General features: G+C 48.7%; 1 protein-coding gene across 1 annotated transcript in view; it reads right to left on the bottom strand.

Annotated features, from left to right (window-relative positions):
- Positions 1 to 12,219, bottom strand: part of ESRRB (estrogen related receptor beta) — a 186,052-nt gene extending 173,833 nt beyond the window's left edge. The window contains exons 1-2 of the mRNA XM_001928051.8: positions 12,061 to 12,219; positions 11,648 to 11,800 (exon numbers count right to left, since the gene is read on the bottom strand). Of these exons, the coding sequence (XP_001928086.2) occupies positions 11,648 to 11,649 (2 nt within the window). The 5' untranslated portion in view covers positions 11,650 to 11,800; positions 12,061 to 12,219. The remainder of the gene's footprint in view (positions 1 to 11,647; positions 11,801 to 12,060) is intronic.
- Between the last annotated feature and the right edge of the window lie 1,003 nt (positions 12,220 to 13,222).

The following is a 13,222-nucleotide window of genomic DNA, read 5'->3' as shown; positions in this document are numbered from 1 at the left end:
AGAGTAAAAGAATTGTCACATAGAGATTAATGATAAAATCAAGGCCATTTAGTTAAAAAATAGGAAAAAAATCTTCATAAGGAAGCACGTAGGGACCCAGAAAATGGAAAAGGAATACTGTGTGCTCTGAGGTCTCTTTATTTAGCAAGTCTTCAAGGGTAATATTTTTAAATTAATAGAGTATGATGGAGAGAGGGGGGAAAAAAGAACAGAGACAGCAGAATGGCCATACAAAGAAGCAGGGATGGTAGTCAGGTCATTCCTAAAAGGGGTTTTCAGTGGATTGGTTTTAGGCAGCTCAATTTATGTATTGCTAAAAGATTTTCCAGTTCACACCATGCCCCGTGAAGAACACAGAGGGAGGAAATTCAAGGCATGAAGAATAGGAGTTCCCTGGTGTTTCCGTGGGTTAAGGATCCAGCGTTGTCACTTATGTGGCTTGGGTTGCTGCTATGGCACACACTTGATCCCTGGCCTGGGAACTTCTACAAGCCACAGGTGCAGCCAAAAAAAAAAAAAAAATCATCAGCCAAGCCTTTCTGGAAACAACCAAGCCCATACTGGGTTGGGGGTTGGCATTTACTGGTATCATTTCTTTCATGACAAGTTCAAAGGCAAGCTGGGTACGAGTCATGTCCAGGCATTGTGCTAGATAATGGGACCACCAGTCCTGCCCATGGAGCCTTAATTCTGGAGGGGAACCACATACAAACCGTTGTGATACAAGATGGGTTGAGTGCAAGGGAAGTCCAGAGCTGGACCAGAAGAGCGCCTGGCAGTTATGTAGTCCACTCATTCCTCTTACAGGTAAAAAACAGAGGCAGAGAGAAATCAAGTGATTTCTACAAAGTCATCAGATGATGGAAGTGCTGGGAGTAGGATGAGGGCTTCTGAAACAAATCTAAAGCCTTGCTCAATACACTGCTGTGCAAATCAGTTTTACTTCCATAAACTATTTGTAGCCTCCACAACAGTATCCAGCTACATTAGTAGAGTGTCATATTTCAAGGTAATATATCAGATATTTTTGGCAAATAGATTCCACAGATTTCATCATAAGGTATCCAACTGCCTTCTGTCTGCCCCCATCACCCACCTTCATTGATCAGGCAAATTCATCCCCCAAATAAATGGTGATGCATAGCATCTTGATGAGTTTTAAAACCTTAGATAGATGCTATAATCCTGTCTCTAGAATTTTCCCTTTTTTTTTTTGTGCTTTTTAGGGCTGTATCCACAACATATGGAGGTTCCCAGGCTAGGGGTCAAATCCAAGCCACATCTGCGACCTACACCACAGCTCATGGCAACGCCAGATCCTTAACCCACTGAGCGAGGCCAGGGATCAAACATGTGACTTCATGGTTCCTGGTTGGATTCGATTCCGCTGTGCCACAACAGGAACTCCCTAGAATTTTTCTGAATGCCTTTCCTTTATCAGTGATGCCTGCTCTCCAAATCCACCATGACTGCTCATTAGATTGACTCTGCTTCAAAGTTCTGTCACTCAGGGCAGAGATCCGGTTAAAGATTCTGCACAAGAAAGATGCCACCACCTTACATCCTTTGCCCAAGAGTAAAGCCTGAACTTGCAGGGACTAATATCCCTCTCACAATCTTTTCCCCTGGGCATAACGTGCTGCTTGTTTCCCACTCGTTTCCAAAGGAGCAACAGCAGATGGGCATCTGAAGGCAGAATGAACTCAAGAGTCATTACAAGAGGGTGTTCTCAACTGAGCGCCCTAGAGTAAATAGTAATTACATGTGCCTTCAAGATTGCTCTCATCCTGAGACGAGGAAAGAGTCATGGATGGCTGACCACAATAGCCTTAATGCGAACACGTGCGCACAAACACGCAGGCTGGTCACAAGTCTGGATTTGGAATTTTCCCCTGAGAACTTGGTGTCGGTTCTACAGGTCCCTTGAAATATACAAATTGGGCCCCCCTGGAGATACCAGAAATTGCTCTTACCTCGTCCCATTCTTCTTTCCTTGCTAAGCACTTGCTAAATATGCACCAGCACATATTTAGTGTGGAGAAGAAGAAATCCTCCCTCGGTTACGTTGTACAAGGAAGAGGAGTTGGTCCTGTGCAGACAGCCTTCCTGTGACTCTATCACACTTACGGGCACATGAGACAACCCATTGAAACCATTTCCAACCTCACCCCTGGACCTCAGCAGCCATCCATGCTAGGTCACAGAGAACAGATTCCATGAGGGGTGACAGGCTCGGCTAGATCACCCCAAACCCCAAACAGGCACAGGGAACATAATACCCTGGTTAAGGGATATGGAAATGCAGGGCCCTGTGGATGACCAGACGTATATATATATATACACATTTAAATTAAAGCATAGTTGATTTACAATGTTGTGCCAATTTCTGCCATACAGCAAAGTGACCCAGTCACACTATATGTACAGTCTTTGACCAGGTATATCTTTTTTTTTTTTTTTAGGGCCACCTCCGCAGCATATAGAAATTCCCAGGCTAGGGATCCATCTGAGCTGTGTCTGCGACCTACACCACAGCTCACGGCGACGCCTGATCTCCAACCCACCAACTTACTGAGCAAGGCCATGGATTGAACCCACATCCTCAAGGATACTAGTCAGATTCGTTTCCACTGTGCCACAACGAGAACTCCCAGCCAGGTATATCTTTTTTTTTTTTTTTTTTTTGTCTTTTTGCCATTTCTTGGGCCGCTCTCTCGGCATATGGAGGTTCTCAGGCTAAGGGTCGAATCGGAGCTATAGCTGACGACCTACGCCACAGCCACAGCAACACGGGATCCGAGCCGCGTCTGCAACCTACACCACAGCTCACGGCAACGCCAGATCCTTAACCCACTGAGCGAGGGCAGGGATTGAACCCGCAACCTCATGGTTCCTAGTCGGATTCATTAACCACTGCGCCATGACGGGAACTCCCAACCAACCAGGTATATCTTGAAACCATTTCTAGAGCTGCACATTCCACTGCATTTGTAAACTGCCCAGGGGGGTTTGGGAGGAATGTGGGAGGACTTTGAAAATTTCCTCCCTCTTGGCCTTTTTGGCATGTGAGCCTAGAAAATGACAACAGCCAAAATGTTTTATTACGGTTAACAATAGCTTTTGGAATTTGGAATCTAGCAGGCACTATTCAAAGGCCTTTACATGGGTCACCTTTCATCTTTGCAGAAACTCCCTGAGGGAGGTGCTCTTACCGTGCCCATTATACAGATGGGGAAACTGAGTGTGGAGTGGAGGGGGTGGGAAACTCACAGCTAGTGCAAAGTGGACATGGGTCCAGGGCATGGCTCTAAGGCCCATTTTGTCACCCCCTAAACCACTGCATGGAAGTCGCCCTGCAGGAGAATTAAAGTAGCCCCAAATAGGGGCTTAATTATGGTAGCCTCAAACAGGCAAGTGCTTCCCTTTCTATGGGGATATTTGCCCTCTGATTCTTTTTTTTTTTTTTTTTTTTTTTTTTTTTTTGCTTTTTAGGGCCACACCCCAGGCATATGGAGGTTCCCAGGCTAGGGGTCCAATCAGAGCTACAGCTGCCAGCCTACACCACAGCTCACAGCAATGCCAGATCCTTAACCCACTGAAGGAGGCAGGGGATTGAACCCGAAACCTCATAGTTCCTAGTTAGATTCATTTCCTCTGTGCCACGACGGGAACTCCTGCCCTCTGATTCTTTTTTTAGCTTCTTGCCAACGTTGTGAGGCACTCAGAACAGGTTCAGCACCTTTCCCTGGTGAAGAAATGAAGGTAGATAGAGATGAAGGACTTTTGGAGGCCACTCTGTTTGGCAGCTCTTCCCAAATCCCATCTGTGCTCCCACCAAAGGATTTAAGCAAACTCCACCTGGCAGGTGCCCAGCCACTGAGGGGACACCTAGAGGCCTAGATGCAACTTCCAGGGTGGAGGATTGTGAGGGAGGTGTATTAGGACTGCAGAGATACAAAACCATGGTCTCAACAAGCTAAAAACAAAACTAAAAATGAAGAGTTTACATATTTGTTTTTGAACAAGAAGGCCTGACCAGTTTTCTACACACTGTGCAGGTGTTCTTACAGATGAGAGAGGTGAAGAGAGAGAACAAGCTGTGGAGATGCTAGTTAATAGGGACTAGTTGAGTTGGGGAAAGCATGAAGTCCCCCAAAACCACATCTGGGCTCAAGACCTTGCAGGAAAGGAACAGAGGTGGGCTGGGCTGTGGTTATTGGTTATGTTAGGAGCCATCAGGAACAGCAGTTCTAAACTGGAAAATTTTTTTTTTCTTTGTCTTTTTGCCTTTTCTAGGGCCACTCCTGCAGCATATGGAGGTTCCCAGGCTAGGGGTCTAATCAGAGCTGTAGCCACCGGCCTACGCCAGAGCCACAGCAACGTGGGATCTGAGCCGCGTCTGCAACATACACCACAGCTCACAGCAACACCGGATCCTTAACCCACTGAACAAGGCCAGGGATCGAACCTGCAACCTCATGGTTCCTAGTCGGATTCGTTAACCACTGTGTCACGAAGGGAACTCCCTAAACTGGAAATTTTAGAGCTGCAGGGCCTAAGAGAGCTCCAGTCCCTCATGCTTCGAAGCAGGGAACAGAGGCACCTTCATAACCACTGATCTAACCCTAACTGGGTACCCAGCTCCCCCTCCATCCACCAGAACCACAGACAGAAGCATCCCTCCCTCCAGCTGACTTCAGTTTTTAACTTTTTTTTTAAGATAATTTTAGCTTCACAGCGAGGCAAGAAGAAAATACATGGGGAGGTTCTGTGCACATTTCAGCCCACCCCTCCCGCTGACTCACCTGCGCACAGAGTACACACCACAGGTACATGTGGGGAGGTAAGTCTCTTCCTGGGACTGATTTAGGAGCAAACAATCCATAACATCTCTTGCTCAGATCTTATCCTACCCTCCTCACTGCCATGAACCCCCCCTCCTCACACACACAGCCCAATCAGCAATAATTTCACTCCTGAATATTGCTAGGAAACTCACTAGGCCAAGCTAATCAATTGTCTCAGCCAGCGACCCGTCCCCAAGAGATGCTTAGACTTTTCATTGCTGTCATTTAACCCTCAGCAGCCTGAGTTCTTCCTGTCCTCCCAAAGAGAGCAGGAATACTGTTCTGGGAAGAATCCAGTACCTTAGGTAAGGGTCCAAGTTGTCACCTTTTGAAAGCCTTGTCTGGGCTAACAAAAGCTGACCCTCTGGGCCACTTTGGAAGGCAGGTCTCTCGTGTGCACCATCTGGGACCAGTGTGGTTAAAACAAAGGAGGCACATAAGGGCCCCACAGAGTGTGAACAGCCAGAGGAAGCAGCTCCAGCTCCAGATGAGGGCAGTAGTCATGGGACAGATACCAGTTTAGCAATCAAATGTGGCATCAACTTAGATGACACATCTTTACTGGACAGAATAAAATTCCAAGGAAGGTTTGTCCACATGTGAATAAAAGACACACCTTGGAGTTCCCATTGCGGTGCAGCAGAAACAAATCTGACTAGGAACCATGAGGTCGTGGGTTCGATCCCTGGCCTTGCTCAGTGGGTTAAGGATCTGGTGGTCGTGAGCTGTGGTGTAGGTCGCAGATGTGGTTCGCATCCTGCTTTGCTGTGGCTGTGGTGTAGGCCAGAAGCTGTAGCTCTGATTGGACCCCCTAGCCTGGGAACCTCCGTATGCCATGGATGTGGCCCTAAAAAGCAAAAAAAAAAAAAAAAAAAGCACCTTATTATTATTTCTTTTTTCCTGGATAGACGAACATGAAGACAGGAGGGACGGAGAGGGGAGAAAGGTGGGGGCAGAGACCATGGTCCGTGGGTCAGGAGCTGATGTAGTTAAGGAGCTGGACATTCATATCTTCAAACCACTCCCCACCCCACCCCCAATGATGAAGGGATGGGAAGTGCCCCTTTGAGAGGAGAGAGACTCGTTCACTTCGCACACGTTTATTGAACACATACTCTGTGCCAGGCTCTGCGCTAGGCACTGGGACATTCAGAGCTGAATGGCAAGGAGACAAAAGGGAGGCTGTGACCATTCAAGTGTTTAGTAGCAGCGCCCCCACCTCTAGGAGGGAGAGCAGAGAGCAGGCAGGGAGACGCTTGGGAAGTTTGGGTAGCACTGCATTCACATTCGGATCCCCTGAGCCGTGGGGGAAGAAAAGGAGGGGGGCTCACAAAGAGCGCCAAGGACATGGCACTGGGGACAGTGCAGCAGAGGGCATCTCTGGTGAGACTGGCTTAGCTCTTGGATTCATTGATCAAGGGACTCTCTTGTAGAGCGAGGACAGAGCAGGTACTTGCTGTCTTGAAAACACAGCCCGTGGGCTTCAAACCAGGATTGGCCTCGCCTGCCCTGTGTAAAGCCCAAACTGCCTGCTGCCCAAGAATGGGGGGTGGAGAGGGGTGCACGCGTGGCGCGGGGGCCCAAGAACAAAACTGCTCATCGGAATGTGAGCGGGGCCTGGAGAGTTGACCAAACTCTGTTTCTATAGAGCAGGAAAGAGGCAAGCCTTCTTCCCCTGACTTAGGGCTGCTGTCCGAAGCCTGGCTCCTATTCTCTGCTCTCCCACAGTGGTTTAAAGCCCCAGGTTCCCTTCTGGTTGCTGGGATGGGGAGGGGGGCGGGTTTCCCAGTATGCCTTGAACTCTGATTTCCAGTTAGAATAGCCTATTGGAGGGTGAAGCTGGAAGTGCTGCTGACACAGGACTCTGCTCACCAAAATTCAGGGCAAATAGCCTGACTGAACCTCTGTGCCTCCACCCAAATCCATGGGTTGCAGCCCTAGTCCCCAGTATGATGGTATTCGGAGGTGGGGCCTTTGGGAAGTGAGGAGCTTTAGATGTGGTTGTAAGGGTGGAGCCCCGTAATGGGTTTAGTTCCTTTAAGAAGAGGAGGAAAGCTGAGCTCTCACTCTTCTCCCCATGAGGTTCCTCCCCAGAGCCGACCATGCTGGCACCAGTCTGTGTGGCACTTCGCCACAGCAGTCCAAGCTAAGACATAGCCCTTTAGTGGGAGGCGTGGGGACCTGTTTTTCGTGGTGTGACATGATGTGTGCACAGGTGTCTGCTCTGTGCTGAGCCAACAAAGGAGCTGGCACTTCACATGCACTTCATCTCCCCAACAACCCTGAGAGTAGGTTCTATAAGCACCCCCATTTAACAGACGAGAAAATCGAGACCTTCAGAGATTAAGTCGCATAGCTGAGAAAAGGTGATGCTGGAACGTGAACTCTGGCTGCTTGACTCAGTGTGTGCTCTTAACCTCCGTTCTGTGCCGACCACGGGAGGTGAGAGGGCAAGGATGATCAACAGCTGGGCTTATCAAGGGGAATGACGCTTGGCCCCTATTGTTGGGGATCTCCTGTGCAGTGAGGGAGCCCCTGGGTGCAATGCCACCACAGGGGTGAGTATTGTAATGGAGGGTCAGTCGGGGCTCTAAGATGAGGAAGATGCCAACCATGTAAGGAAGGCTTTACCGAAGAGCTGGTGTAGACATTGTTCCAAATGCCACCTTGACTCGAGAAAGGGCTACTGCAGGAGGACTCACGTGCTGCTGAGCATGAAGCACTAAGAAAGAACAGTGCTCAGGTCGGAGGGCAACAAAAGGCCAGGGGACTCTGTGGATAGGAAGGTGGCTTCAGGAGCCTCTACTGGCTTCGTGGAGCAGGAGAAAGGCCAAGTGAAAGGACTCAAACTGCTCACTTGGCTTGTGGAGGATAAAAAGGCCAAGTGCCCACAGAGAATTCAGAATCCTCTTGTCTTGGGGATTCTGCTCTTGTTGTCCCGAAACTGGAAGAAGAAACTGCACTCCAGGGGAGCCAGGGCAGCCAGATGGCTCCAACGTTCCCCTCTCCTCTACGGTACCCCAGAGAACGCGGGGAGGGAGAGGGCAGCGCGCTTGTTCGGAACTCAGACTCCTGAACTCAGCTCTGCCTTGCCTCTGCCTGACCTTGGCCAGGGTGCTCCTGGCCTTCTCTGGCCGGTATGGGAGTTCTCAGCCTGCTTTCTCCTGGGCACATCGAACCGGATGGGCTTTGAGGTCCTGCTGTGCAGAGACAGCAGGGCTAAGGGACCAAGGGCCCCAGATGCATCACAGAGCTGGGGGAAAGGAGTGTGTGGGGGTGTGAATTTGCTCTCCAGGAGGAAGCCACCCCCCCACCCCTGAATTTCAGAGGCTGGACAGAAGTGGGAGAGACTCCACTCCCACCAGCTCCACTGGGCAGCCGGGCAGCCAGGAGCCCTCCAGCTGCTGGTAAATTGAGCCATTCTCCTCTCTCCACGTGCTCACCTCTGGACTGGAGGAGAATTGATTTGGAGAGTTGAAGGCACATGGCCCCTCCAGGCCCTCGGTGAGCCCAGGATCCAGGTCCGCTACAGGGGACCCTTTTCTGAACACATCAGCGCTTCTGATGTGTCCCATCTTCGCTTTATGAGATGAATCCCCTCTCTCCCCTCCACCTTCCACTTCGTCCAAGTCGTACAGCAGCCTGAAAATGCTGATGGCTTCACTGGTTCAATTTTTTTTTTTTTTTTTCCCCAGCAGCCCTGAGGGGTTTTAACTCTTTCCTCCTGCAGAAACCCTGCTTTTGGAGTTGAATGTTTAAACTCTCACTGGGAGACTCATAAATATTCGGAGTCACTCTCTCCCTCTCTGTTTGATTAGGAAATGAGCCTTTAACTCAATGTAATCCCCAAGCCATTAACAAAAAAGCCCTCAACAGCTCCACTATTAGAATTTCACTCTTAACCCACAGAGGATTGAATTAGATTAACATAACTACCCACAATCTGAGTTTATTTTCTGTGCCAGATAGAAATGTGTTTTTCAGGGAAGGCGAGAAGGGGGAGGAGCAGGAGGAGGGAGAGCGAGAGCACAGGAGGATAATGAAATGTAAAAATAGAGATAAGAAAAAGATGGACAGATACCCTGTAGAGGTGAAGTGATGGGGAGAAAGACTGCACATGGTCCCGGGTTGACTGATCCTGCCAGCTGCCATTTTTGATTTGTGGGCTCGTTGGCGAGACCTCAGCTCTGGACAATTGTTTGAATGAGGGGAGCGCTTTCCAGGTATTTGTGATTCCACCCACCTGGAGATTTGACGTCCTGCACCTGAGCTCTCTGTATTCCAAAGCACCTGCTTACCGGCCCCACTGTCCCCAGTTTGGGAGGAAATTGGGGCTGGGTTTCCACAAGCTCGCGGAAGGGGGGACCCATACAACAACAGCATGTACACAGGCAACTGTGAATTTACATCAAAAAAAAAAAAAATCAACAACGAGGAGGATGGCAAGGGTTCAATTTTACAGACTTGAAGTCACACACACAACTCCGTGACCAATTGCATTTAAGAAATCAGTTTGGGAAAAAAATGAGTTTGACGGGAGCTTGGTCCACATAAAATTAATCGTTATTGAAGCAGAAACTAAATAATCAGAGGCTGCCTTATGCAAATACATTGACGGTTTCCCCAACTCCATCTCTCTAAATAAGCCCAAAGGGAGAAACCACATCGTGAACTGGAGGATGAAAGCCAGCCTTACGTCACACGGCCAAACAAGCCCCCATCCACCTAAAAGCATCCACAGGTGGCCAAAGGAAGGAGCAGAACTTGTCTAAATGTTCCAACAAATATTCTTCCCTCACAACTGTTAACGCTAATGAGAACATAGGATTTGTTCAGAAGTGCAGGACTCTCTCCCCCTGCATTTAATCATGGGCCAGCAGGCTCCCTTGTGCCTGCTGAGGAGGGGAGGGAGCCGTTTGCTTTTGTATGACAAGGTTAAAAAAATGTCACACTTTTCCTAAAAAGCCATTGAGATCAGAAAGTCCTAGAAGTTCAATTTTGCAAACAGCTGACTGCTGAGATTTCTGAATGCAACGTCTCAATCACTGGATTCACTTGAGCTTTAATTAACAATCACCCACCAAATCCCATTTCAGCGTTATTGTGGGAAACCTTAGCAGGATATGTTTATCAAAGTAGATTCCTTGGAATAGAGAAAATAATAATGCTACATATATAGTATGCTTAATTCCTATTTTTTCCCTTGATTTGTGGGACTCGACTTTCCCCATTAGGTTTTAAATAGTGACATTTCCCTCCGTTTTACCCCAAATTCTTCATTCTGCATTTCTCCACCAACGAATGTGGTGAACATGTGACGTTTACGTTCTAATTTCTTATTCCTTCCCGATCCCCATTCTGTCCCCCAAAATAATAAAGGAATGGATTAAAGATCTTACAAACCTTAAATAAAGACAGATTAAAAATAAAGAACCAAGAGGAGGAAAGCGACGGTTTCATAAAGGTCAAAATAAAAATGAGATCAAATTCCCTAAGTACATATGTGTGTCCGTATTATTTAACTTGCCTCAGGTTAGATTTGCCACGATAACAATATTGTTTTTAATCCAAAATAATCCAGACATATCTGTTTGGTTTAATGTTTTAAAATTGTTGGGAAGATAGATTTGTTAGGATATTGTTTCCCAAGTAAACCAAGAAGTATTCCTTAGCGAGAGAGTATATGGTAAGCAGTGCATTAGTAAATAGAAACCCAGGTATTATTAGACTCATAGAAAGAAAGCAATGTCTTTCAAAAATTTGTAAATAATATACATTCTGCATCATATCTTATTCTCAAAATTTAAGGCTACTCTTTCTTTGTACATAATATATAGCAACTCTCCCCAAGAGCAGCATTTTTAGTTAACGCTATGCATTCTCCAGAAACTCAAGTCCCATGTTGGTCTATAGGAAGCTGATGGCATGGTAGCTGTGTGGACCCACGGACAATGCCTGGGGGCTGCCCTCCCTGGGGACCACCAGCATGCTGACAGAGCCTGGGCTCTGATTGTCTGAAACAAGCACGGCTTTGACGAGGACCGTGATATTAAGTTTCTTCCTTCTGGAAGGCAAGCTACAGAGCGATGGCTCAAAGACACTCACTCCACACCTGGCTTCTGTCCTTTCAGACACTTGTCCTCCCCCAGCACTCCGCCTCAAGTTCCCCTTTCAGGATGAGGAAAACACACCCAAAGAGGGAGCCAACAAAAGTCTGGAAGGCAAGACAAATTGTCAGCTCTCATCCCGACTTCTCATGATTCCCTCTGAATCTGGAAGCTCCCGGCTGAGCCCAGAGCTGCCAGGAACCCTCCATCATCACCTGTCCTGCGTGAACCGGGTCTTCCCTCTGTAACCTTCCCAGCTCACACAGGGCTGCAGCTGCCAGCACATAAAAGTTTTCATGCTGGGAGACAAAACCACCCTGCTGGGTCGCGTGTAAACTTTCCCTTGCCCTTTTGATTTAGTGACTTTTTCGCAGCGAAAACAAATAAAGATAGAAGGAAACCTACAGATTCCAGATGAATTTGTGTAACCATCCCACCCAGCTCTGCCTGGTCCCTCTGACCTTCCCGTGACAGTCTGCGAGAGGTAACATTTTCCTCTGGGCCATCCAGAGATGCTCGACTGTGCCGAGATCCGGGATGAAAGAGCAGGCATGGGGAGATATTTTTATCCATTAAAAGAGAGAGAGAGAGAGAGAGAGGGAAAGAGAGAAGGGGGGTGGTATGGGGGGAAAAGGACAGGAAGGTACAGGGCAAGAGTCTGGGGCGGAGAGAAGGGAGAAGTCCAGTACTTACATGCTTGGGGCTGGGCAGAGGACAGGGCTGGCGGGGAAGGGTCTCCCCCTCAGTTGTTTCCAGTTGCTGATGGCTCGTCGCTCAGCTCCTCCGGCACCAGCTGACAGTCCCCTGTCTGTGTCTCTTTGTGACTAAGGACACAGTACTCCCAACCTATAAATAGATCCCGACTCCGTGATTGATATAACAGGCAGCTGACAAAAAAAAAAAAAAAAAAAAAAAAAAAAAAAAAATCCCACAACCATAACCAGGTCTTAAACAAAATAGCAAAAAGCTCTGGACTTTCAACTCCACCAAGCCCCATGCAGACGACACAGGCGGGTATGGGAAAGAAGGGAAGAGAAATATACAATCGAGGGCAGGAGGAAAGGGAGGGAGGACCAAAAAAGAGGGAAAGTGGGGAAGACAGTTACTTCTCTAGCGGTGGAGCGGTCACGTGGGGTCACCAGAGAGCCCAGGAGTGATAGTCCGCAGGGAGAGCAAGGCGGGGACGGGCAGGAGGTCCTGACCCGGAGAAGGAGAGGCCCCCCGATCCCGAGCCCCTGGCCTGGTCAGGGCTGGAGTCAAAGTCCTGACTTGGGAGCATTCGTCAGCGCAAGTGCTTTCCACGAAAGTTTCCATGCCTCCTGCCAGATCAGAGGAAGGGAGGGAGCAGATCGAGCTTTCCTAGCCCAGGGGCCAGGCAGGCTTCTTGGGGGACCTGCAGGAGGCTCCTGGCAGGTGGCAGAGGATGTGCAGGTGAGGGCTTGGGAAGGGAGTCACCTGTGCTTGGTGAGGCAGGGCCCAGCAGACCCTGTCGCAGCACGTCATGGGTTTTTACAAGGACAGGGGATGACATTCCAGACAGAAGAATTGCCCAAGGTTGAAAGGCCATGGGGGAGTCCTTCCAGAAAGATTTCCTAGGAGACTGAGTTGTCTGAAAAAGTTTCTCCTTGGGGAAACGAGCCTCAGCCTTTGGGATACGGAGGGATCACAAAACACTGGCTGCCCCAGTTTCTGCAAAGGTGGGGCCGCCTCCTCAGGGTGGTTCAGCCCAACTCTGAAAGCTGAGCCTCAGAGCAAAGTTTCCGGAAGACAAGAGAGTTGTGGAGAAACAACAGAAGTGCAGACTGTCCAACAACTAGCCAGGTGAGCTCCTGGTCACCTGGAGACTGCCACTTTCTAGTCTCACACTGCCACCTGTTTGATCACACAAGGGTCCTCTGCCTTGATGGTCTTTCTTGTACACACTGGTCTACGTGGGATTTCCGGTGCAGCTCCCCCTTCAAGGAGGGTCATGGATGGGCCCAGCCCCTTGCTAGTGTGGTCAGGACTTGGTACTTTATTATCCTTAAAACTTCCCGATGACTAGATTTTAAAAAATGAAGTGGAATTTCCTTTTCGTGTTGGATCTAATTCTTTACTCTCCAGGTTAACAGAAACTCTGAGGTTGGGAGTACCCAGGCTGTTGAAGTTTAGTATGCAGAATGTGGAATTCCCTGGGGCCCTAGTGATGAAGGATTCCGTATTGTCCCTGCTGTTGCTCCGGTTCGATCCCCGGACTTCCAAATGCCACGGGTACAGCCAAAAAAAATT

This window comes from Sus scrofa, chromosome 7, assembly GCF_054392235.1.
Source record: "Sus scrofa isolate SSC_HxYL_T2T_F1_AM1 chromosome 7, Sscrofa_HxYL_maternal_Yorkshire_Landrace_v2.0, whole genome shotgun sequence".
Lineage (NCBI taxonomy): Eukaryota > Metazoa > Chordata > Mammalia > Artiodactyla > Suidae > Sus > Sus scrofa.
Note: the sequence above shows the minus strand (reverse complement) of the source record. Positions and strands in the feature narration are given on the sequence as shown.